This window comes from Halichondria panicea, chromosome 5, assembly GCF_963675165.1.
Source record: "Halichondria panicea chromosome 5, odHalPani1.1, whole genome shotgun sequence".
Lineage (NCBI taxonomy): Eukaryota > Metazoa > Porifera > Demospongiae > Suberitida > Halichondriidae > Halichondria > Halichondria panicea.
Window position 1 is genome coordinate 5,102,412 of NC_087381.1, and position 21,780 is coordinate 5,124,191.

Genomic DNA, 21,780 nt, shown 5'->3' on the forward strand with positions numbered 1-21,780 from the left:
ATTCCAAAATGGATGTATAATAGGGATTGGTCATCACCCCACCAGTAAAAAAATTGCGTGGTATATTGGCCGGGAAAACATGGAAAACTACCAGTACATGTGATTGACGTTGTAACGGATTGGAGTTATGCTCTCGTCTGATTTCTTGTTTCCACGCTTTTTTGTGGATCCCCTGGCCAATCCTAGCAATTTTTCACATTGCAAATGTTTTTCTAGTCGGTAATTATATATAGTTGGCCTGAAATGTGGAAAAGTATAGGTGTTGGTTGATTTATAAAATTTGATGAGAAAGCATGGCAATTAATGGTTCGAATGAGGTTCAGCACTACTATACTTCAGGAGTGAATTGCCTCTGTAGCTAGCTGTCCTTATGTCATGCATGGCTTGCATGTTGTGAGAACAGTCTCTATAATAGAGTTACCCAAAAGGTCTACAAGTGGACAATCAACTGATGAAAGGAAGCTCGATCAGTGTTGATCCAGGGGGACATCCAAGGGAGCAAAGGAATCCCCCCCCCCCCCCTTTCAGTCATTTACAGTTATGTTTCATCTATTCTACTTGTGTCCACTCAGAAGCTATAGCTATACTTATTTCTACACTGATCGCACTGCAAACTCTATTATACAGAGATAGGGATTTCCCACATTTATGTGGGCAGAAATTGAGCCGTAAGTGGGCGTAACCCCTTCGAAATAAATTGCTATACAGTATTCTCATTGAGCAAATCATATTGATAACAATTTTACTATAAAATGTAATTGACCAATTCAGTGCGGAAACAATTTGTCAATTAAAGAGATTACCCGGATATATGATTACAGTATAATTAAAGTTTCCTGGCTGAGATCCAGAAGAGGGACACTTTAATCCAGCTATAAATTATGCTCCAGATAGTTCACACCGTACCCTTCTAAACAAGGCTATGCAATTATCATAACCATAAACAGTTAATATGAGATTTACATTTTGTATCACAATGATGAGTGATGACGAGATACTTGGCCACTTCCCAGTGTCCACCTTTGTAGGCCAGAGAAAGTGGGGTATCACCAGCCTTGTTGGTACCTGTACATGTATATAGGCCATGTACTGAGTGATTGTTTGGTATAAAAAAAAAGAGAGAGGGGTGTCACCAGCCTTGTTAACAGGCTCTGTGGAAAACCACCATCAACAAAAAAACAGTCACTGATAAACACTTACTATTTGGATCAACATCCTTGTTCATGAGAGCCTTGACCATCTCCAGGTCACCACGTGAACACTCAAGGGAGAGAGGAGTGTCTCCAGCCTCATTCACTGCAGCTGTGGATACAAACAAATTGTGGACACGTACTATAGAAAGGTACAATTTCGCAGTACACACACTTTGGGTCACACTGATGTTTGAGCAAGATACTTCATGATCAACTATATAACTAGAAGCATGCAGAGCATGTTTAGAGCGAGCGTGCGCGAAATATGTATCTGCATGCATGGGTTATCAATGCTATAGCCATTACAGCAAAAGAACTGGGTGCAAAGCCTAACAGGAAGATAAAGGTTACCACAACAACTCCTTCTGGACTCAAGTACAAGAAAGCGTTTGACTTTTTAGTGTGTAATTGCACACATGAATGTGGCCCACACAGTTGCATGTCTGCTTTATGGTGATAGCTCCAGCCCAGAAACATCAGCATGCAGGATGATACATGTAGATTCCAGCTCATCTAACAAGGCAACCCTTCTTGATCTGCTCTAACCCCGAAGTTGCATCCAATGATGAGATAGGTCAGAGTGAAACGTATCTATATCAATTATGAATGAAAGTTTATCATGTTATCAATAATAATTATGGCCCAACATTAATTTTACACAGCATGGGGAAAGATGTGTCCTAAAAGGAGGAGAAGGTTAGGACTGAAGAAAAATGAGCACAATACTGTTTCTTGCTGGACTCAGGTTACAAGGCTTAAAACAAGTATTACCATGTACTGTGTGAACAATCCTTAATAAAAGCTGCTCTGACCTGTTATAATGTTGTAAAGGTGCCTGTGTGACTTTAGATACCTCTAACTGAGCTGCTCTGACCTGCCGTAGTGTCTGGTCTTTGTGTTGCCAGTCCTGTTAAGCTAGCAGGTTTATTTAGTATCACAAGACACACTAGACAAGGCTTGAAGTGACCTATCCTTGATGAAACATAGCAAGTAAGCTGCTGTTACCTCCTGCAGGCGTGCCTGTGTGATCTCAGGCTCAGAATGTCCTCATCTGAGCTGCTCTGACCTGCTGTAGGCATGCATGTGTGTGACCTCAAGAGTCTCTGTATCTTCCTTCGTTGGTGAAATGAGCTAGCTACCCATTAGCCTCGATTCCAGGCCGCAGGGAAAGGCGGCCTGGTAAACACTGTTTACGCATGCGCCAGAGAATCTTGGTAATCGTAAATTGTAGTATATTTATCAGTATTCTTATTCCGCATTTAGTTGTAAAACATTGATATCCGTTTCATTTATAATAATGTCATTGAGAAAAGAAATCTAGTCCAAGTTGTAATGCACCTATCAATGTCAGTCCCCACTACCCCCCTTGCGGGGCATAGTGGGGACATAGTGGGGTTTTGTTGGGGTTTGATTCAGCAAGTAACCCCGAGGTGCGGGATAGGGTGGGGAATTTGACTTCCTCAATATATATATAACAGTAATATCCGGAAAAGTAAAGCACATGCACGCGTGTAGTCAAATCCCGGGGTTGTTAAGTGGGGGTATGGGAGGGGAAGTGGGGATTTGATTTCAACCAGGCCCCCTGGCGTGGGGCAGTTGATATTGATGTAAATCAAATCCCCACTAAACCCCGACATAGCCCGCATGGGGGATAGTGGGGACTGAAATTGATAGGTGCATAATGGCTGCTACCTTCTCTTCTGCTCTCGCGTACGCGTTATCCTGTGTTGGAAAACCAGGTCTAGTCTTGAAAGACAAGCAGCTGGAGGCGTTGAAGTGTCTGTACGCTGGTGTTTATGTGGGTACCGTACCGACCGGCTATGGCAAGTCCATCTGCTTTCCAGACTCTCCCTTTCTTGATTGAAGTGAAGCTTGACAGGACCAGTGCACCTCTCTCTGAAAGAAGTGTTGTGATGGTGATTTCTCCTCTTGTTTCTCTGAGTGAAGCCATCTTCAAAGTGTTGGTGTGTCTGTTCGACGTTCAGTGCCATTCTCTCTGGAAGGAAGCATTGTTGTGACATTTGCCGAAAATTGGTCACAGAGTAAGTACGTGGTATCTGATCCGAGAAATGTGTTGCCTGAATGTGTTTACAATCCGAGGGACTTGTCGCCCGAGTGTGTATCCATATCCGATCCGAGGGACTTGTTGCTTGAGTGTGTATTAATGGATAGTGCTTTCAATGGTAAATCTATTGTGTAAATCAATAAGTAGTCCTCACATTATGTTACGTCGCAGCCACTGTACTTATCCACATTTATTTTTACCTACAGGTTTAACTAATTTCTTATGAGATTGACTTGTCGCCTGAGTGTGTATCCGATCCGAGCCTCAAGTTAATGGATAAATCTACAGAGCTGAGGTTTTACTTAGCTGTCTCTGTCTACAGTATATAGTATATACAGAGAGGTAGCTCTCCTTTTTCTTTTTTCTGTTCTTTATCGCAGTCGTTCAATAAGATAAAATACTGTTTTAAATGTTCAATGACATAAAATACGGTAAATAATAAATTAATTGTCCACCCACGCGCCAACAGTAAATACCAGGCCCACTATTGAAGGGGCTGGAGTTGAGGCTAGCTACCCATGTGCAGCATTTCACGTAGAAGTTGGTAAAGGGTCACAATTACAAAAAACAAATATCGTGCCGGTGTCATAAAATGTTGGGCCCCCCATGTTTACACCCCCCAGGGCCTAGAATTTTAATATTTTGGGCCCCCCGGGCCTAGAACGTTAACAGTTTAGGCCCCCCAGGGGTCCATTCTGTTAAAATTCTAGGCCCCCCAACTGTGAGATTAGGCCCCCTCTTTTCTGCTATCCTTTTCTGCACAGATAGAACAAAGATGAACGAAGTCAAAAAAAGTTATTATGATAAGGTTAGCTCTATTAGTTGACAAAGCATCAAAGGGACATGCATGCAAAGACTCTGTACTAGCAAAAATGTTAGCTATCATGGAATTCAAAGTGATGGAAGATTTACCTTCAAGTTACTCATGCTTATACCTATATAAGAGTTAAATGCTTTGATGCAACTCTGCAATGTTGGATCTGCCTGTAAGACAATCGATGTTGTGCATTACAGCTATCGCTATAAAATTATTTGCAACTTCGTGCTAGCTTCGCCATTCCAACTTTCCCAGCAGGACAAAACATGGTATAGCGTTATCCCCCGAACGGCTGGCTGCCAAAGGAGGGTAAATGTTGTGAATTCACAATAATTATAAAGCACACAATTTTCAGTGCAAAGACAACAATTCATATCTTCTTCCATATGTTTTCCTACATGGAAGAAGATCAATGTAAATTGTTGTGGAGATGCTCCAGTATATAGCTCAGCTCTCAATATGGAATCATAATTATATAGAGAGAAGAGAGAAACTCTTTTATCTATGGTGGAATCACAGTACATGCATGTAATAAGTGCACAAGCAAGTGAGCCCTGTTAGACTGATCGAGCTAGTTTATCTTGTGTAAAGCTTATTGTTTGAAAATTCTAGTAGTCCAGGCTTGATAAGCTTTTTGGAGTAACCCAGCTGCTCAGAAGCAGCAACCTTGAAAATCCGGTCGGGACAGTTGGCCCCTATGTGCTTCATGCTGCATGAGGCCTGATTCATGGAATGGTGCATGCTGTGATGGCTGTGACCAGCCGGTCAACCACTGAGTTGCATCGGAAATGTGTGCATGTGAGGAGAGCTTCATTCAGCAACTGGCACTGAATAGACTGTATCATACTTAATATAGCTGGTTTTATGTTGTTGTACTTTGAGAATACACATTCAATGCTCATAAATAATAATAATTACTGCTGTGTTAATGTTTCGCTGTTAATGGGGGGGGGCCTAAACTTTTAAGAGGGGGCCTAGAATGTTAAATCATGGGGGGTCTATAAAATGTTATGACACCGGTCCATGACACACAGACAGGAAGGGACTTGCTTCACTCGCCCCAATTATATAGTTGGCCAGAAATGTGGAAAAGTATATTGTCTGCGGCATATCATTATAGATGAATAATTGCAAGCATGCATGCATGAAGATACTGGCAATGGTTCAAATACTATACAGGAGTCAATTGCCTCTGTAGCTATACCTGCTTCGACTCTGAAAACATTAATTGTATATGCGGTTACTCAAAACGTCCACATTTTAAGTATAGACAATAACTGATGAAAAAGGAAGGTCTAATCTTACCATCGAAATAATTATATACAAGCATACATGGGCAATAATTATATTCTCATTTGATGTAATTCATATTCATGACATGGATAGCAAATACTTGGCTAAGATCCAGAAGAGGGCTCAATCCAGTGCTCCACCCTCTACTATTAGCTTTAAGCTAGAAGCTCAGTGGTGATCCAAGGTAGCAAAAGAACCCCCCCCTTTGCCAGAATTTATTTTTAGCAATCTACAGTCATTTACAGTTATGTTTTACTTGCTTATATGTCCACTCTAGAACGAACAGAAGCTATAGCTAAAAGCTTTATACTTCTTTCTATACTGAATGCGTTGCAAACTCTGCAATTATTGGTGCAGAGATGGAGATTTCCCATGCACATTTATGTGGGCAGAGATTGAACCGTAAGTGGGCATAACCCCTTTCCACCATACGAAATAAAATATACTGTATTCTCATTGATGCAAATCATATTGATAACAGTTTTACCACAGAATGTAATTGACCAATTCCAATGTGCCAATTAAAGAGATTACCCGGATATATAATTACACCGTACCCTTCTAAACAAGGCTATGCAATTGTCAGAACCCATAAACAGTTAATGCTAAAAAATGGGATTTACATTTTGTATCACAATGATGAATGATGACGAGATACTTGGCCACTTCCCAGTGTCCACCTTTGTAGGCCAGAGAGAGTGGGGTGTCACCAGCCTTGTTGACTGTACCTGTACATGTATACAGGCCATATAATTATACTGAGTTGAGTATATTTGGTATGTCGTAAGGTTCCATTTTTACATTCTATCATACCATGAACGTACTTCTAATATCACAATGATGCTCGTTCACAAGGTACTTGACTGTGTTCAAGTGGCCATTAGTACAGGTCAGAGAGAGTGGGGTGTCACCAGCCTTGTTGACTGTACCTGTACATGTATACAGGCCATATAATTATACTGAGTTGAGTATACTTTGTATGTTGTAAGGTTCCATTTTTACATTCTATAGCCCCGTTTACACGACACCTAATCCGGGTCGAATCCGGATTGAATCCGGGTCAGATTTTTCTGAGTAGTGGGCATAGTAAAATGACCACTAATTTCATTTGCGCAAACATTGGACTGATAGGAAGCTACAGGCTTACTCTAGAAACACCCACGAACATGTACAACACCTCAGAATTAGCCCTTTGCGCTTACTCACAGCTAAACCGCTACTGACACAATCTGAACCACCTCCAAAGGTGGGTTGGCTAATCCGGATTAGAACCTGGATAAGGGCCGTTTACACGAACGCGATTAGGTTTAATCCGGATTCCAACCCGGATTAAAGGCCTCGTGTAAACGGGGCTTATCATACCATGAACGTACTTCTAATATCACAATGATGCTCGTTCACAAGGTACTTGACTGTGTTCAAGTGGCCATTAGTACAGGTCAGAGAGAGAGGGGTGTCACCAGCCTTGTTGACTGGCTCTGTGGAAGACCACCTTCAATAACATAACAGCCACTGATAAACACTTACTATTTGGATCAACACGCTTGTTCATGAGAGCCTTGACCATCTCCAGGTCACCACGGGAACACTCCAGGGAGAGAGGAGTGTCTCCAGCCTCATTCACTGCAACTATACAAGCAAATTGTAGAAAATGTGGAAAAGTAGGTGTTGGTTGATTTATAAAATTTGATGAGAAAGCATGGCAATGCTTCGAATGAGGTTCAGCATACAAGGCACTATGCACACAGCAATAACGAGTGCTAATAATAACGAGTGCTGCAAGCAGCTAGCGCTGTGCTATAAGTATATTATAGTTGATTGACAATGAATGAGATATAGACATTACACCAACGCAATAGATTGCATAAGCCAGAGCTTCACGGATCTCAGTCGTGGAGAAAGTATTACGGAACATATTCTTAGTAAGCGAACTAATTTACAGTATAATTTACTAAGGTTTTACGTTCGTAGTACGATTACCCATATTCTGGGTAATTTGAAGCGCATGCGCACTATCACCCCTGCAATAGGTACCAGGCCGTATTTTAATTGGCCTTGAATCGAGGCTAGTACTGTATTTACTCACGGATTGTAAAAGGAGATGGATAGGGAACACCAATGTTCACCCACGTAAAATCCGTGACACAATCAGTGTTTCGGATAAGTCCGTATAGTGTAGGAAAAAACAAGTATCTTTGTGTGAGGCTATCTCTTGGATAGAAGTAGCCAAACATTTGAGAGAGAGTGTGGTAGTTGCTAGCATGTAGGTGCATGCCGCTATTATTATTTTTTGTTTGTTGAAGAATTGCTTATGGTGTTAACAGTTCAGTTTATGACTGTCCATCTTGGCTGTGACCAAGTCAATAGAAGGCGGGGCTTTGGAAGTGTGTCCGATGCTTGAACGAGCACCTCTAATGCATTGAATAGCTGATCGGAGAAGAGAGAAGGTAAGGCGGCAGCGAAGCCAGGCCAGGGTGGTTGAGTATGATTGCTCCCATTTGTCGGCAAGACACGCGGATAACCTTTTTGGTTAAAAGTAGTGGCTTCCGTGGCCAAGCCTCCAGTGGCAGACAATACAAGTGGAGTGAATGACGAGTGTTCTACTTCTCTCACTCTCTGTTCATATGCCCTCTTTTTGATGGCTTCATGTTTGCGATAGCAAGCGGCTAGGCTCGTCTGTCGGTTGGAGCCTGCATGGGGATTGAAAATTCTGACGTCAAAGAAACCGTTAGCAGCAATGTCCAGTCTTGCCCTATCCTGTGAGTTATAGAGGTGGCAAATGAGAGAGTTTCACCAGATAGGGGTTGCAGATCTGGTTCTATTCGAACATCAGAGTATATTTCTGTTAGGAGATTTGCAGTCAGATCTCTAATCTCGTTGTGGTGAATGGATGGAAAAACCGCCTTTAGAGAAAGATAGAGAGTGCTCTATCGAGAATCTTGCTCCGCAGCCACATGTAGCGGGACAATTTTGTGGCTGCCAATTGTATCTGTATCTGAGTGCAAGGGCATCTTGAAAGGACCTCTTGTGTAAGTTAAACCCGAACTCCTCTATGGGTAGCGCAGTGAGCCAAGAGGAGGCGCCTTTAATTTCTCCTGAGCAAGCTCCATTGCTCGCTTGAGAGTGTGAGGAAGTTCTTCTTTCAAGTTTTGTGCGGCTTCTTTAGCTTGTTTACGTCGTTGTTTGCGTACTTCCTTCTTGGCGTTCAGCTGTAAGTCCACACTGTTGCTGGAAACCTGAGCGTGTTGTTGGAGAACGGATTGTTGAAGGGGCTCAGTTACCCTCTGTGATGCGAGGAATTCTGTATCCGAAGCTTGGATAGGGTTGGCCAAGACAATACCACCTAGGCGAGCAGGTAGAGCTAGGAGATTCCTTTCACAGTCATTCGGTGGCGGTCTTCCTGTGAGAGAGGGGATGAGCTTGGTTCTGATTGTTCCTTCAATGGGTAAAAGGCTGGAAGAAATGCCCTGTAAGGTGCGGGATAGGTATACCCATTTGCTCGCTATTCCATACATGGGCGAATATTTAAAATGGGCGTTTATTAACAAAGATAACTTTTACCATGGGCGTTTAAACGAGATGGGCGTTAAATACGGTATTTTTGGCCACGTGGTATACATTATGTTATTAATTTATTACACAATAGTTAGGTCTGCACGTGCTTTTCTGAGCCCGTGTATGATGGGTGGGAAGATAGTCATTATTTATGTAGTCATTATTAGACTTGATGACTCTATACAGGGCCATATCATCGGCAAACATGTTGAGGTTGCTGTCCTGTGAAATAACTTCTGTTACTGGGTTGATATAAGAGATGAATAGTATAGGGGGCCTAAGACCGAGCCTTGAGGAACTCCAGAAAGGACTCGTAGACTAGCTGAAAAACATCCGTCTATTCCAACAAATTGCTCTCTGCCCAGTAGATAACTTTTCATCCACTTAACAATGTACTCATTGACGTGCATATACTGAAGGTGCTTCAAAAGAGCAACATGTGGGACGGAGTCAAAAGCTTTTTTGACATCAAAAAATACAATACAGACCTCATATCTCCCGTCGACAGCCCTGCTCCAGTCATCAATCACTTGAATGAGAGCTGACACAGTTGAACGTGACGACATAAAGCCCCATTGCCTTGGGGAAATTGGTGAATGTAATTTCATGTGCTCCTCCAGAAGTGCTTTCACATGTTTTTCCAGGGTCATGCTTACAACTGGTAGTATTGATATTGGCCGGTAGTTGTTGACAAGTGATGGATCACCACTCTTGGGTACAGGAACAACTCGTGCCTTTTTCCATGCTGAAGGGTAATTACCTGTGCTGATTGATAAATTAAACAACATTGCAAGTGGAGAGGCACTATTTTCTGCAGTACTTTTTAGCATATTAGGAGATATGCCATCACAGCCCATAGATTTGCCAGTTTCTAGGTTAACAAGATATTCATATAGACCTACTTCCTGTTCTGTACACAGCAGATCTTTTGGGCAATCAGAAGGGTCTAGGTCAACAAATTGGTCAGCAAAGTCATTTATTTCTAGTGGAGGACACTTGAGATTGAAACAATAATGGAAAAAAATGTTAAGTGCAGTGGCTTTTTCAATTGGTTTGTCAAATGTCCTGCCATTCTCTTTGAGTGTAGGGATCGAACAAGTGTTACCATTCAGGGTTTTTATTGTTTTCCAAAACAGTTTATCATCTTTAGTATTCAATCTGTCGAAGAAGTTCTTCTTGCTTTTCCGAATCATGGATACCACAAGATTTCTTTGGTTTTTAAACCTCTTAGCATCCATCACCAGCTTGATTCGATAATTTAGATCTCTTAATTAAAAAGTATATTTCTCTTGGTTATCGCTCTGATAATTTCCTTGTTGATCCAAGGAATTTTTCCTTTAACCTTGATACTTGAATGGGGTATACTAACTTCCATGATTTGCAGGAAGGTCGAGTTCCAAGCTGACACACAGGAATCAATGTCATTCGAGTAGAACTCCATTTCCCAATTAGTCATTTCTATTAATTCAGCGGCCCGATCAAAATCTGCTAATGAATATCTCCAAACTTGTCTTCTGATAACTCTTTCTTTGAGGGGACAGTATTTTTTCAGGGTGAGAAATAAACCCAAGTGATCTGAATTGGCTAGTTTAGGTATGGATGTACAATTTTCTACATTGTTCGGCCTTGAAACCAGCACCAAATCAATAGTTGATGAATGGCCTGTGCTCGAAAAACGAGTGGGACACTTGGCAATTTGTGATAACGAAAAATTACACAACAATTCTAACAAGTGTGCATACATGTAATGCGAAGGATGGAAATTAACATTGAAGTCACCAATAATAATTAAATCGGATAGACAAGACTGATTTATAGTGAGTAGTGCATCTGAGAAAGTATCAAAAATAGAATTTCTTGAGGACGGTGGACGATAAAAGACACCAAGACATAACTTGAGGTGATCTCTGATTAAAGTGACCAGCACAAATTCTAGACCAAGCGGCCCTAAAAGTAAAATGTTAAAATGAATGCTTTTGTGAATAAACATGGCAACACCGCCACCATTCCTGTTTCTATCTAATCTAAATACATTGTAGTTAGGAATGTATAACTCACTATCTATAATATCACTACACAACCATGTTTCTACTAGACAAACAACATCTGGGCAGTAGGTAGCACAAATAGCCCTTAAGTCCTGTTTGTACCCTGAAAGTTTGCACCCTCCACATTATGTTGATTGCCTAAGTCTGACCTAAAAAAGGTGGTTGCGAGTTGTTTTGATCCTCAGTAGATTGGTCTACATTGCTACTTTGGTCCTGTGAATCCTGATCAGTAACATCGTGAACTTGATCCTCAGGAAGGTCCAGCGATGGGTCTACATTGTCATCGTGAGCCTGTGTTCCAAGTGCCTTATCTAGTGGATCGCTAAAGCGATATAGTGGCTCTAACTTCCACCTAGCTTGCTGATCAATAAGCAACCAGTTATCCTCCAGTATTTTTAGCTTACTTTCATCGCCACGAACAACAAGCATTGGTTCATAATAATTATACCATACCCTCGCGAATAATATATGCCCACTATTTTCTGTTTAGGTACAAGAGGGTACAGGGGCGGATCCAGGATTCTTGATAGGGGGGAGCTAAAAATATTTTACTAAAAAAAAAAAAAAAAGTCATCTGTTTTTCAAGCACATGTTTCCTGCATGACTCATCAATGCTTTCATAATAAACTGGGTGTGGCCATGATAATGTAACCGTAGCTACGTGCATGCAGTGAGTTGATAGCTATAACATAATTATAGCTCTAGATTCTATTTTTCAGATCAAGGCCAGGGGGGTGCTCAAGCCCCCAAAGCGCCCCACTGGATCCGCCACTGATGGGACTATTCGTATTTTCCCAAACGGTGCATAAGACATATATATATACGCCCATCAAAATGATACTTAATGTCACACCAAAGGGCAGAGGAGAGCCACCTATATAATTGTAATACTCGCTTTCTTAGTCAGTCAGACTATAGATTGAAGAGTTAGAGGGGGATAGGAAACGGTTGGTATCTCGAGTAACATCCGCGCTACGCTGCGGTTTAATCGAGGCCATCACAACAATATCTATTTCTACACTCAGTGCATAACTACAAGTAACTGTGCTTAGTCCGTGCAACTCACTTATATTTCAAGGTCTATACCTATTGTAGTAGTCATAACCAGCACGCTTACACGTTATATGTTCCAATAGCTCTAAAACAGCCTTGGGAACATATAACTTTATAGGAAAGTCTCTTTTTTACTGGGTGTGGTCAGTCATTAGCAAGCACTACACGTGGCTCATGGACTAGGCGTGTTATAAATTGCTGAAAGAGATGATGTCTCGAGGAAACACAGCTTTGGGAGTTACCCGGCAAAAATGTGCTTAATAGCCTCGTAACGCGGATAATTTTCGAGGCTCCACTGCAGATTCAATCTAAAATCATCACGTGCACCACTCCGTTTCCTATCCCTCTAACTCTTCAATCTATATAGTCAGACAAAGAGCGGTGAAACGAAACACGGGTAAACCCACTGCCAATCCTATGTAAAACCTACTGGTTTTACAAATTGATAACCGTAAACAAACTTAAAAGATGGGATTTACTTGTTGTATCACAATGATGAGTGATGGCGAGATACTTGACCACTTCCCAGTGTCCACCTTGGTAGGCCAGAGAGAGTGAAGTGTCACCAGCCTTGTTGACTGGTTCTGTAAAAGACCACCATCAACAACGTAACAGACTGATAAAACTTACTATTTGGATCAACACGCATGTTGATGAGAGCCTTGACCATCTCTAGGTCACCACGGGAACATTCAAGGGAAAGAGGAGTGTCTCCAGCCTCATTCACTGCAACTGTGGATACAAGCAAATTATAAACAACAAAAAGTTTAACAGTTTGCAGTATACACACATTTTGGGTCACACTGATGTTCTTGAGCAAGATACTTGACCACTTCCCAGTGTCCACCTTTGTAGGCCAGAGAGAATGGGGTGTCACCAGCCTTGTTGACTGTACCTGTACATATACACCACATGCATACATTGGTTTCTTTTGAAACTTCTAAAGAATAATTTAGGGAGTTTTTATAGTGGCGTAATAGGAGATCATTATAATTCATTACATATGCCACAACATTGAAGATAACCACATGTATAATTATATAATCAATTTATTATGCCTGTATGTAGAAAAGCTATAATTATATACAAATGAGTGGGTCTATATACGTGTACGTACAACGATAACTTACTTCTAGGAACACAATGATGCTTGTTCACAAGGTACTTGACTGTGTCCAAGTGGCCATTGGCACAGGCCAGAGAGAGTGGGGTGTCACCAGCCTTGTTGACTGGCTCTGTATATATAATTATATACTGAAGTGATGCAGCAATTAATGTGTCATACAATGCTTACTTCTAGGATCACAATGATGCTCGTTCACAAGGTACTTGACTGTGTCCAAGTGGCCATTGGCACAGGCCAGAGAGAGTGGGGTGTCACCAGCCTTGTTGACTGGCTCTGTATATATAATTATATACTGAAGTGATGCAGCAATTGATGTGTCATACAATGCTTACTACTAGGATCACAATGATGCTCATTCACAAGGTACTTGACTGTGTCCAAGTGGCCATTGGCACAGGCCAGAGAGAGTGGGGTGTCATCAGCCTTGTTGACTGGTTCTGCATGTGAAGGACCACCATCAACAACGTAACAGTACTGCTGATGAACACTTACTATTTGTATCAACATGCTTGTTGATGAGAGCCTTGACCATCTCCAGGTCACCACGGGAGCATTCAAGAGAAAGAGGAGTGTCTCCAGCCTCATTCACTGCAACTGTGGATACAAGCAAATCATAAACACTAAAAGGTTTAACAGTTTGCAGTATGCACACATTTTGGGTCACACTGATGTTCTTGAGCAAGATACTTGACCACTTCCCAGTGTCCACCTTTGTAGGCCAGAGAGAGTGGGGTGTCACCAGCTTTGTTGACTGTACCTGTACATACACCACATGCATACATTGGTTCCTTTTGAAACTTCTAAAGAATAATTTAATAATTATAGGGAGTTTTTATAGTGGCGTAATAGGAGATCATTATAATTCCACAACATTGAAGATAACAACATGTATATGTAATTTATATACAACAATTAAATTTGATTATGCCTGTATATAGAAAAGCTATACAAATGAGTGGGTCTATATACGTGTATACGTACAACGATAACTTACTTCTAGGAACACAATGATGCTCGTTCACAAGGTACTTGACTGTGTCCAAGTGGCCATTGGCACAGGCCAGAGAGAGTGGGGTGTCACCAGCCTTGTTGACTGGCTCTGTATATATAATTATATACTGAAGTGATGCAGCAATTGATGTGTCATACAATGCTTACTTCTAGGATCACAATGATGCTCGTTCACAAGGTACTTGACTGTGTCCAAGTGGCCATTGGCACAGGCCAGAGAGAGTGGGGTGTCATCAGCCTTGTTGACTGGTTCTGCATGTGAAGGACCACCATCAACAACGTAACAGTACTGCTGATGAATACTTACTATTTGTATCAACATGCTTGTTGATGAGAGCCTTGACCATCTCCAGGTCACCACGGGAGCATTCAAGAGAAAGAGGAGTGTCTCCAGCCTCATTCACTGCAACTGTGGATACAAGCAAATCATAAACACTAAAAGGTTTAACAGTTTGCAGTATACACACATTTTGGGTCACACTGATGTTCTTGAGCAAGATACTTGACCACTTCCCAGTGTCCACCTTTGTAGGCCAGAGAGAGTGGGGTGTCACCAGCTTTGTTGACTGTACCTGTACATACACCACATGCATACATTGGTTCCTTTTGAAACTTCTAAAGAATAATTTAATAATTATAGGGAGTTTTTATAGTGGCGTAATAGGAGATCATTATAATTGCCACAACATTGAAGATAACAACATGTATATGTAATTTATATACAACAATTAAATTTTATTATGTCTGTATATAGAAAAGCTATACAAATGAGTGGGTCTATATACGTGTATACGTACAACGATAACTTACTTCTAGGAACACAATGATGCTCGTTCACAAGGTACTTGACTGTGTCCAAGTGGCCATTGGCACAGGCCAGAGAGAGTGGAGTGTCACCAGCCTTGTTGACTGGCTCTGTATAATTATACATAATTATTTTAACATAGTATTTAAAAAGAGTATAATTATAGTTATGTTTAAATAAGGTTAGTCATGCATGCATGTACACAATACAAACAATAATAGTTTTGTACATGGCTTATAATTTATACCGCATAATAAGTAAGCTAATCATTTTTATCCGGTTCTATTTTTATCATGCAAGATAGCCACATATCGTATTACTAGATTTTGCGGGTGAAAACCTTTGCGAATGAGCTAAATCAGCAGAAAATTTTACTTTTTGCGATCTAACTATTGCGATTTGGCAAGGATTGTGTGCACTTACTAGTAATAATTTAGGTTTTGCGATTTTATTGTTGCGAATTGATCAACCCTCGCAAAATTCACATATGTTTGTTACTCGCAAAACATTCTAGTAATATGGTAGCCTCGACCCCAGGCCGATCCGTCTCCAATTGAACGCTAGGTCGCCTACTAGGCCTGGTATTGATTGTATTTGGGCGTGATTTTTTAATACATAAAACAAATTGACTCTGTGTGGTACAACAAAAAATGAATCCTCCAACAGTGGTCTTCAACAACAGGCTCTGGGGCAGTATACAGCAGGAAATACTTCCCAGAAGACACTTCTTTGGCAGTGGCAACCAAATCTTTGTCGATTCCTTTATTGCTACTGAGGATGGCAGCAGAAACACCGCTATTGTTTAGACTCCTGACCTGGTCAATCATGAGTCTCATGATGAGAGATACAAGGGGAGAGACAATTAACAAGAACAACACTTTTGTCAACAGGAGGAGCCTTGGTCCTACCTAGCTTGTAGTCCATTAAAAAGGGTAGCAACTGATATAGCAGAGAGACTTGCCATACCCCGTTGGGAACCAGATACCGTAAACACGTCCATTCCCTCAAACAGGAGCTTGAGAGCCTGGGCCTGTTCTGCCATGAGAGTGAGGCCATCTTGCTTCAAACAAGACAACGCGTTGCATGCCATAGCTAGCTAGCTATAAATTGAGAACATAACACGGAGCTACATTACTGTAACTTTTACGGGAGTAAAATGCCTCTACGTACACCTTTAGTATTACAGAAAAAAAGCAGGAAACAAATGTGAAGAATCTCTGCTTTTGTTTCTGGTTCCTGTCACGCCCAGATACAATCAATACCAGGCCGTATTTTTCAACTTCGTTCTATTAAAGAAAAATCGGCCTGGGACCGAGGCTAGTAATATGGTAGAAGTTATGTGTTCAATTATGGCTTCATTTATGCTTTTATGTGGTGAACCAAGTATGCCTGGGACTTCTACATGTACATGGAAAATGCTAACTGGTTGGAGCTTATACCAGGTCTACAGCATACAGATATGAGATGTAAAAGCGCGTTTTAACAAGGTATATGAAACTTTGATTTTCAGTAAAGTATGACAAAGTTATGACAATGAAGGTCAAACTCAACACAGCAAGAACATCAAAGAAGAACACTATACAATTAGTGGGTGTAATACACAAAACTTACTTCTAGGGTCACAATGATGCTCGTTCGCAAGGTACTTGACTGTGTCCAAGTGGCCATTGGCAGAGGCCAGAGAGAGTGGGGTGTCACCAGCCTTGTTGACTGGCTCTGTGAACACCAATTAAGTAACCCCCGATCATCAATCTAATAATTATGACTAATAAGCAAATAATATATATAATTGTTGTGGGCTCAGACCGGCACAAAGGTATAAAGTTGAATAGGATTGAAAGCAAAAAACTTTTTCTTGAAGCATTATTTTCACCTTTTGGATCGAGGCCCACAGTTTTCACAAAATGCTTGACACAGTCCAGCCAGCCACAGAATGCACTCACTGATAGAGCACTCTTACCTTCCCCTGCATGCAGTTGGTATTGAGACAATATAATGATTATGCCTCGGTGCGCATGCGCAAGTGAGGTATATGGTAGTGTGTGTGTGTGTGTGTGTGTGTGTGTGTGTGTGTGTGTGTGTGTGTGTGTGTCTGTGTAGACTGCTACAGCTGCCAGGCATAACTCGAGAACAAAGCATTATTTTGCAAATCCACGAATTAAAATCCAAGTAAACATGACTAGAAGCCTATAGAAACTCTTACTTGCACTTGATTCATCCTTGAGCAGCTGTAGCAGTCTACGTACACACACACACATGCAGACACACACACACACACACACACACACACACACACACAAACACACTACCGTATACCTCGCTTGCGAATGGGCACCGAGGCATAATAATTATACTGACCTTGCTAAGTGCACACACTCGAGCTCTCTGCCAACTTAAACTCACCAATGCTCACTAGAGCTTCCACAATATCCTTCCACTGGATGCCAATATTCTTGATTTTGGCTTCCTTGAGAGTTTCTGCTGTGGGATGTTGGCTCTTCTTTATGGTTTCCAATTCATCATTGACCAATCCCAAGCAAACACCAAGTAGAAGCCATTGGTCACATTCACATTTCAGCTGACTCAGCTGTTCCAGTGTTGGGTACGAGGACAGGGGATCTACATACAATGTGTAGGAGGTATTAATGACATTTAGAAGCCAAAGAGACTCTGTAGTATATTGAGTGTATTGTGCATGTAGTTATATACATCTCAGGGGCGTTTCTAGAGATTGAAGCAGGAGGGTGCTCAAGAGCAGAGGAGGGTGGACAGGGTCAAAAGGTCACTAATGAATCATCACGTGAGCTTATGTTTTGTGCAGTAAATTTGCAAGCTTGACTGCACATCGCGCCCTGATTCTTGTGATAAAGTAGCCCCTTCACGTTACTGCTGCTGTAAATTAGTTACTTTTAGCTACTGCGCCCATCCAGAGAAATCGTGCATTGCCTAAAAGGGTGACCTCTCACAAAGGTCGTAGTTCTGTCATGTCAAACTGACCTCTGACCCTTATAAAGTAGGAGCTACCGTGCTGTAGAGTGAATGTATAGCTCAGCTATATCATCATCTAAGTATACTCTTGTTTCCAGAATGAAAAGGTGGCCTGCATGCTGGCTAGAAAAGAGCTTGTTAAAGTAGGTTCAAGGTTCAAGTATTTTAATAAAAGACTACGTCATCATTAATTTTTTGGCTTTGTGTCCAACCTCCTCTGGCTCAAGAGTACAGAAAAAATGGGGCGCGCATAGCTCGCATTTATTGCGGCGCAATCTTTCATACATCCAGCTCCTCCCCCATGCAGCCTTGCAGCAAAAAAGTACAGCACACTGCCCAAGAAAAGAGCGGCTCCTACTATTCTCTTCTAGAGCTTCTCTCTTCCATTCTAGTTCTGTTACTATGATACTAGACAAAGCATCTAGCTACAGTAATTTTTATGTTATTACATGTGTATCTTCTTGTAAATGACAATACAATGTATAATGTTGTAGTTTGTAGCCCAGAGCAATCTATAGTACCGGTACTATAGCTCATAGTTTCCTGCTAAATACACTCAAATGGGATCTAATACATGCATAGCGTGATAATAAGACATAATTATGAGTCAGTCATCTTGTAGGATCTCCATGCACTATTCTTCTGGGGTACATCCTAGCAAACTGGTCAATCACTGCAATGGGGATGTCCAGTCATTCTAGTGTTAGTCATTGTTTCTCAGTATCTCTCAGTGGAGCAAGAGGTGAGAGTGCAGAGGATCTTGATCAGCTACCGTATAGCGCGAAATTTTCGAGGGGCTCAATTTTCGCAGATTTCGTGGGTTAGAATTCTACACGAAAATTAAGTCTACGAAAATTTTTCTTTAATTAGAATTACCTGCTATCATGCAAATATTCCGCGAACATTGTGCAACGAAATGGCTTTTAGAGGCCAATCAACGAAATATAAGTGCCTCGAAAATTTCGCGTTATACGGTATTATGCATTACAAACATTAGAATGGCAATACTGATTGTGCATGCTCAATTGGGCGTGGTCATGACTTGTACATGTAATCGTTGTCAATGAGATAGAGCTGCACGTATCTCTGGAGCTGCACAGTTAGCTAGCTAGCTACTGAGTGATAGGATTAGTTTCATGCATGGTTGTCTGGGAGGACAGGGGGGTGCTCAAGCCCCCCATTGTACACGCCACTGCATCTGTGGTATTGCATGCACTGTATTAGCCTCGATTCAAGGCCGATTAAAATACGGCCTGGTACCTATTGCAGGGGTGATAGTGCGCATGCGCTACAAATTACCCAGAATATGGGTAATCGTACCACGAACGTAAAACCTTAGTAAATTATACCGGAAATTAGTTCGTTTACTAAATATGTTCCGTAATACTTTATCTCTATGACTGAGTTCTGTGAAGCTGTGGCTTATGCCGTCTATTGCGTTGGTCTAGAAGGCTTGAACACTAGTTTTAAGACAAAAGATGCTCTCATCTACGTCTAGGACCAGGGGTGTACACAGGGTGGTGCTTAGGGTGCTCCAGCACCCCCATCCAGACTCTGGTGCTCCAGCACCCTATACAGACTCAGAGAAGCTCAAGTAGATAGTTCAACCATCACTGGCTGGCTAGAAGGAAGCTACACTTACTGCAGCTATCTACAGCTTAATAGTGATAGTTACAATAACTTTATACCAGTTAGATCTAGCTAGCTAGCTAAGCTGGCCTAAAAAACTTACTTTTCTTCGATCGTTACTGGGATATCCATGGGACTAGTAAAGAGTGGGGAGGGGCTCAATAATAAGGCTAGGCAGCAGGAAGTGGTTTGCTGTATCAAACACATAGAACACTTGATTGCTTCACAACATGCAGCACAACAAGGTTCTTGGATCCAGGTACATGAGGTACATGAATGTATAGTATAATTATATAATTAAGCCTACATGTATGTACAATAAATTAATAATAATCAATGTTTGCAATGTAAACTACAAAGTCTCTTTTCCTCAACATCAAGGTACTGGTGGTCATACTTTGTACGCTGCCTGTCACCTCCTGGTAAGCTGATCAATCTTTTAGTGGCCTGAAAAGAAAAGAATCAAGACTGTCGTCAGATCAAGCAAAGGAACAAACGTTTATCATCACTTACACTTCTACATTTACACAGAGTAGACTAGATATGATTGCATTGACATTTGACATACCTTAAGAAGAGTTGGCTAGAGTTTGCCATCCCCAGGCGAATTGAGCTTCTGGTCATAAACATTCTTGACTTGCTGGATGGCACTGTACTGATTATATGTCAGTACTGTGCACCATCTAGAAAACAGTGGGCGTTGCCGACAAAAGGGGCGTTATCCCCGGAAGTGGGCGTGGTTTAAATTTTGCGGCGCGCTTCGCGCGCAATGAGCACCTCCATTGACTGAATCCTAGGATCGCCCTGAGGACTGTCCTATAGCCGGGTTGTCTTTGTGAGTAGCAGTTTGAGGCACCATACACTTCCCATAGCCTGTACAGATCCATGGTAAGACATCCTGACCATACAACCATCATAGAGGTAGATGAGAGCCTCTCCTGGCTTCAGACTAGTGTGAAAGCCTTCTGGAACAACGCAATAGAGAGCTAAGCTGATGTTTACAAAGATAGAAAATAGATGAGGGAGAAAAAGGGGATTCCCCAGATTTTGGTGAATAAACTAACGCATGCGCACTATCACCCCTGCAATAGGTACCAGGCCGTATTTTAATCGGCCTTGAATCGAGGCTAGCACTGTATATACAAGGAGTAGTGATAGGGATATGTATAAGTAAACTGGAGGGCAATAAAATGAACACGTTTTCTATGAATGTAGTGGTGGATCGAGGTTAGGCAATAATAATTATATGTGTGACAAGCACATTTGCATTTCAAATACCTTCAGATAACTAACATAACACTAACTGCATGAGATTCAACAGACGTGTCACTTGTATTGAAATTATTATTATGGACCGCACGACATCACAGAGAAACCACTGATCTAGTTGTATATATACTGACCATGCATGGCAGTGATCAATGCAACTCACTAGATATCTACTGACTGCTGTGTACAACAGCTGATGGTCAACTCACCTCTAGGCCCAGGCTGGAACCCCTCCACATAGTCAGCCAAGGCATCGTACCCATACTCTCTGGCCAAATCAGCAGCAGTCCGTTCAATAATGTCCTTGATATCTGCATGATTGGTTGTGAACAGGAGCTGAGCATGAACTTACAGTACAATCATAATTATGTGACAGGCTTTGGAAAAATAAGACTTTTGGAGAGAATTTAGTATTGAGCTATAGCTAAATTTATGGCTATACAATATAAAATCTTAAATAAAATGTTATTGGCATATACGTATCTACATTATCTATAAAATCTGATGCTTTAAATCCAACCCTTTCCACCAAAGTGCTTTGTTTAAACTTTCACCATCACCTTATTTCCTAATTGAACAATCTTTGAGGTGCGTTTTCTCAATACCGTATACTTCTTCTAAAAGAGGCGACCTTCTAATAAGGTGCCACCTGGAGATTTCTCCCATGGGCCATAAGGCACCATATAAATTCATAGGCTGTTTCTTGTTTTGCATACACTATAGTCTCAAAAAGGTAATTATTAAAAAGTGGCGCTTATTTAGAAGAAGTACGGTACTTCTATGCGCTGTTTTTTCTTTTTGTGTATCATGTTCCTCATACCATTCTCTTGAAGTGTGATAAGTTTGGTTCTGGGATTCCAATGGGATCATGAGATATGTTTTGGGATGTAGTGTGATTTGGGAAATATAATTATGTGTGCTAACTTTC

At 41.3% G+C, this 21,780-nt stretch overlaps 1 protein-coding gene and 1 long non-coding RNA gene across 10 annotated transcripts in view; both read right to left on the reverse strand.

Moving 5' to 3' along the window:
- Positions 1–21,780, reverse strand: part of LOC135335855 (uncharacterized) — a 59,441-nt gene that overhangs the window by 30,993 nt on the left and 6,668 nt on the right. For 6 of the 9 annotated variants that reach the window (XM_064531461.1, XM_064531459.1, XM_064531454.1 and 3 more), the window contains exons 4-26: positions 21,062–21,163; positions 17,370–17,585; positions 16,840–16,932; positions 16,578–16,682; positions 14,972–15,076; positions 14,629–14,733; positions 14,469–14,570; positions 14,309–14,413; positions 14,145–14,249; positions 13,803–13,907; positions 13,643–13,744; positions 13,483–13,587; positions 13,319–13,423; positions 13,155–13,259; positions 12,815–12,919; positions 12,655–12,756; positions 12,504–12,608; positions 6,896–6,997; positions 6,742–6,846; positions 6,193–6,297; positions 5,992–6,096; positions 1,201–1,302; positions 964–1,065 (exon numbers count right to left, since the gene is read on the reverse strand). In XM_064531461.1, coding sequence (XP_064387531.1) covers positions 964–1,065; positions 1,201–1,302; positions 5,992–6,096; positions 6,193–6,297; positions 6,742–6,846; positions 6,896–6,997; positions 12,504–12,608; positions 12,655–12,756; positions 12,815–12,919; positions 13,155–13,259; positions 13,319–13,423; positions 13,483–13,587; positions 13,643–13,744; positions 13,803–13,907; positions 14,145–14,249; positions 14,309–14,413; positions 14,469–14,570; positions 14,629–14,733; positions 14,972–15,076; positions 16,578–16,682; positions 16,840–16,932; positions 17,370–17,585; positions 21,062–21,163 — 2,493 coding nt within the window. The remainder of the gene's footprint in view (positions 1–963; positions 1,066–1,200; positions 1,303–5,991; positions 6,097–6,192; positions 6,298–6,741; positions 6,847–6,895; positions 6,998–12,503; positions 12,609–12,654; positions 12,757–12,814; positions 12,920–13,154; positions 13,260–13,318; positions 13,424–13,482; positions 13,588–13,642; positions 13,745–13,802; positions 13,908–14,144; positions 14,250–14,308; positions 14,414–14,468; positions 14,571–14,628; positions 14,734–14,971; positions 15,077–16,577; positions 16,683–16,839; positions 16,933–17,369; positions 17,586–21,061; positions 21,164–21,780) is intronic. The other 3 variants (XM_064531455.1, XM_064531458.1, XM_064531457.1) reach the window with 3 other exon arrangements.
- On the reverse strand, positions 19,857–21,053 carry LOC135336121 (uncharacterized). Its single transcript, XR_010394729.1, has 2 exons — positions 20,152–21,053; positions 19,857–20,030 (listed from the first exon to the last, which is right to left on the reverse strand). It is a non-coding gene; the product is annotated as an uncharacterized LOC135336121 (long non-coding RNA).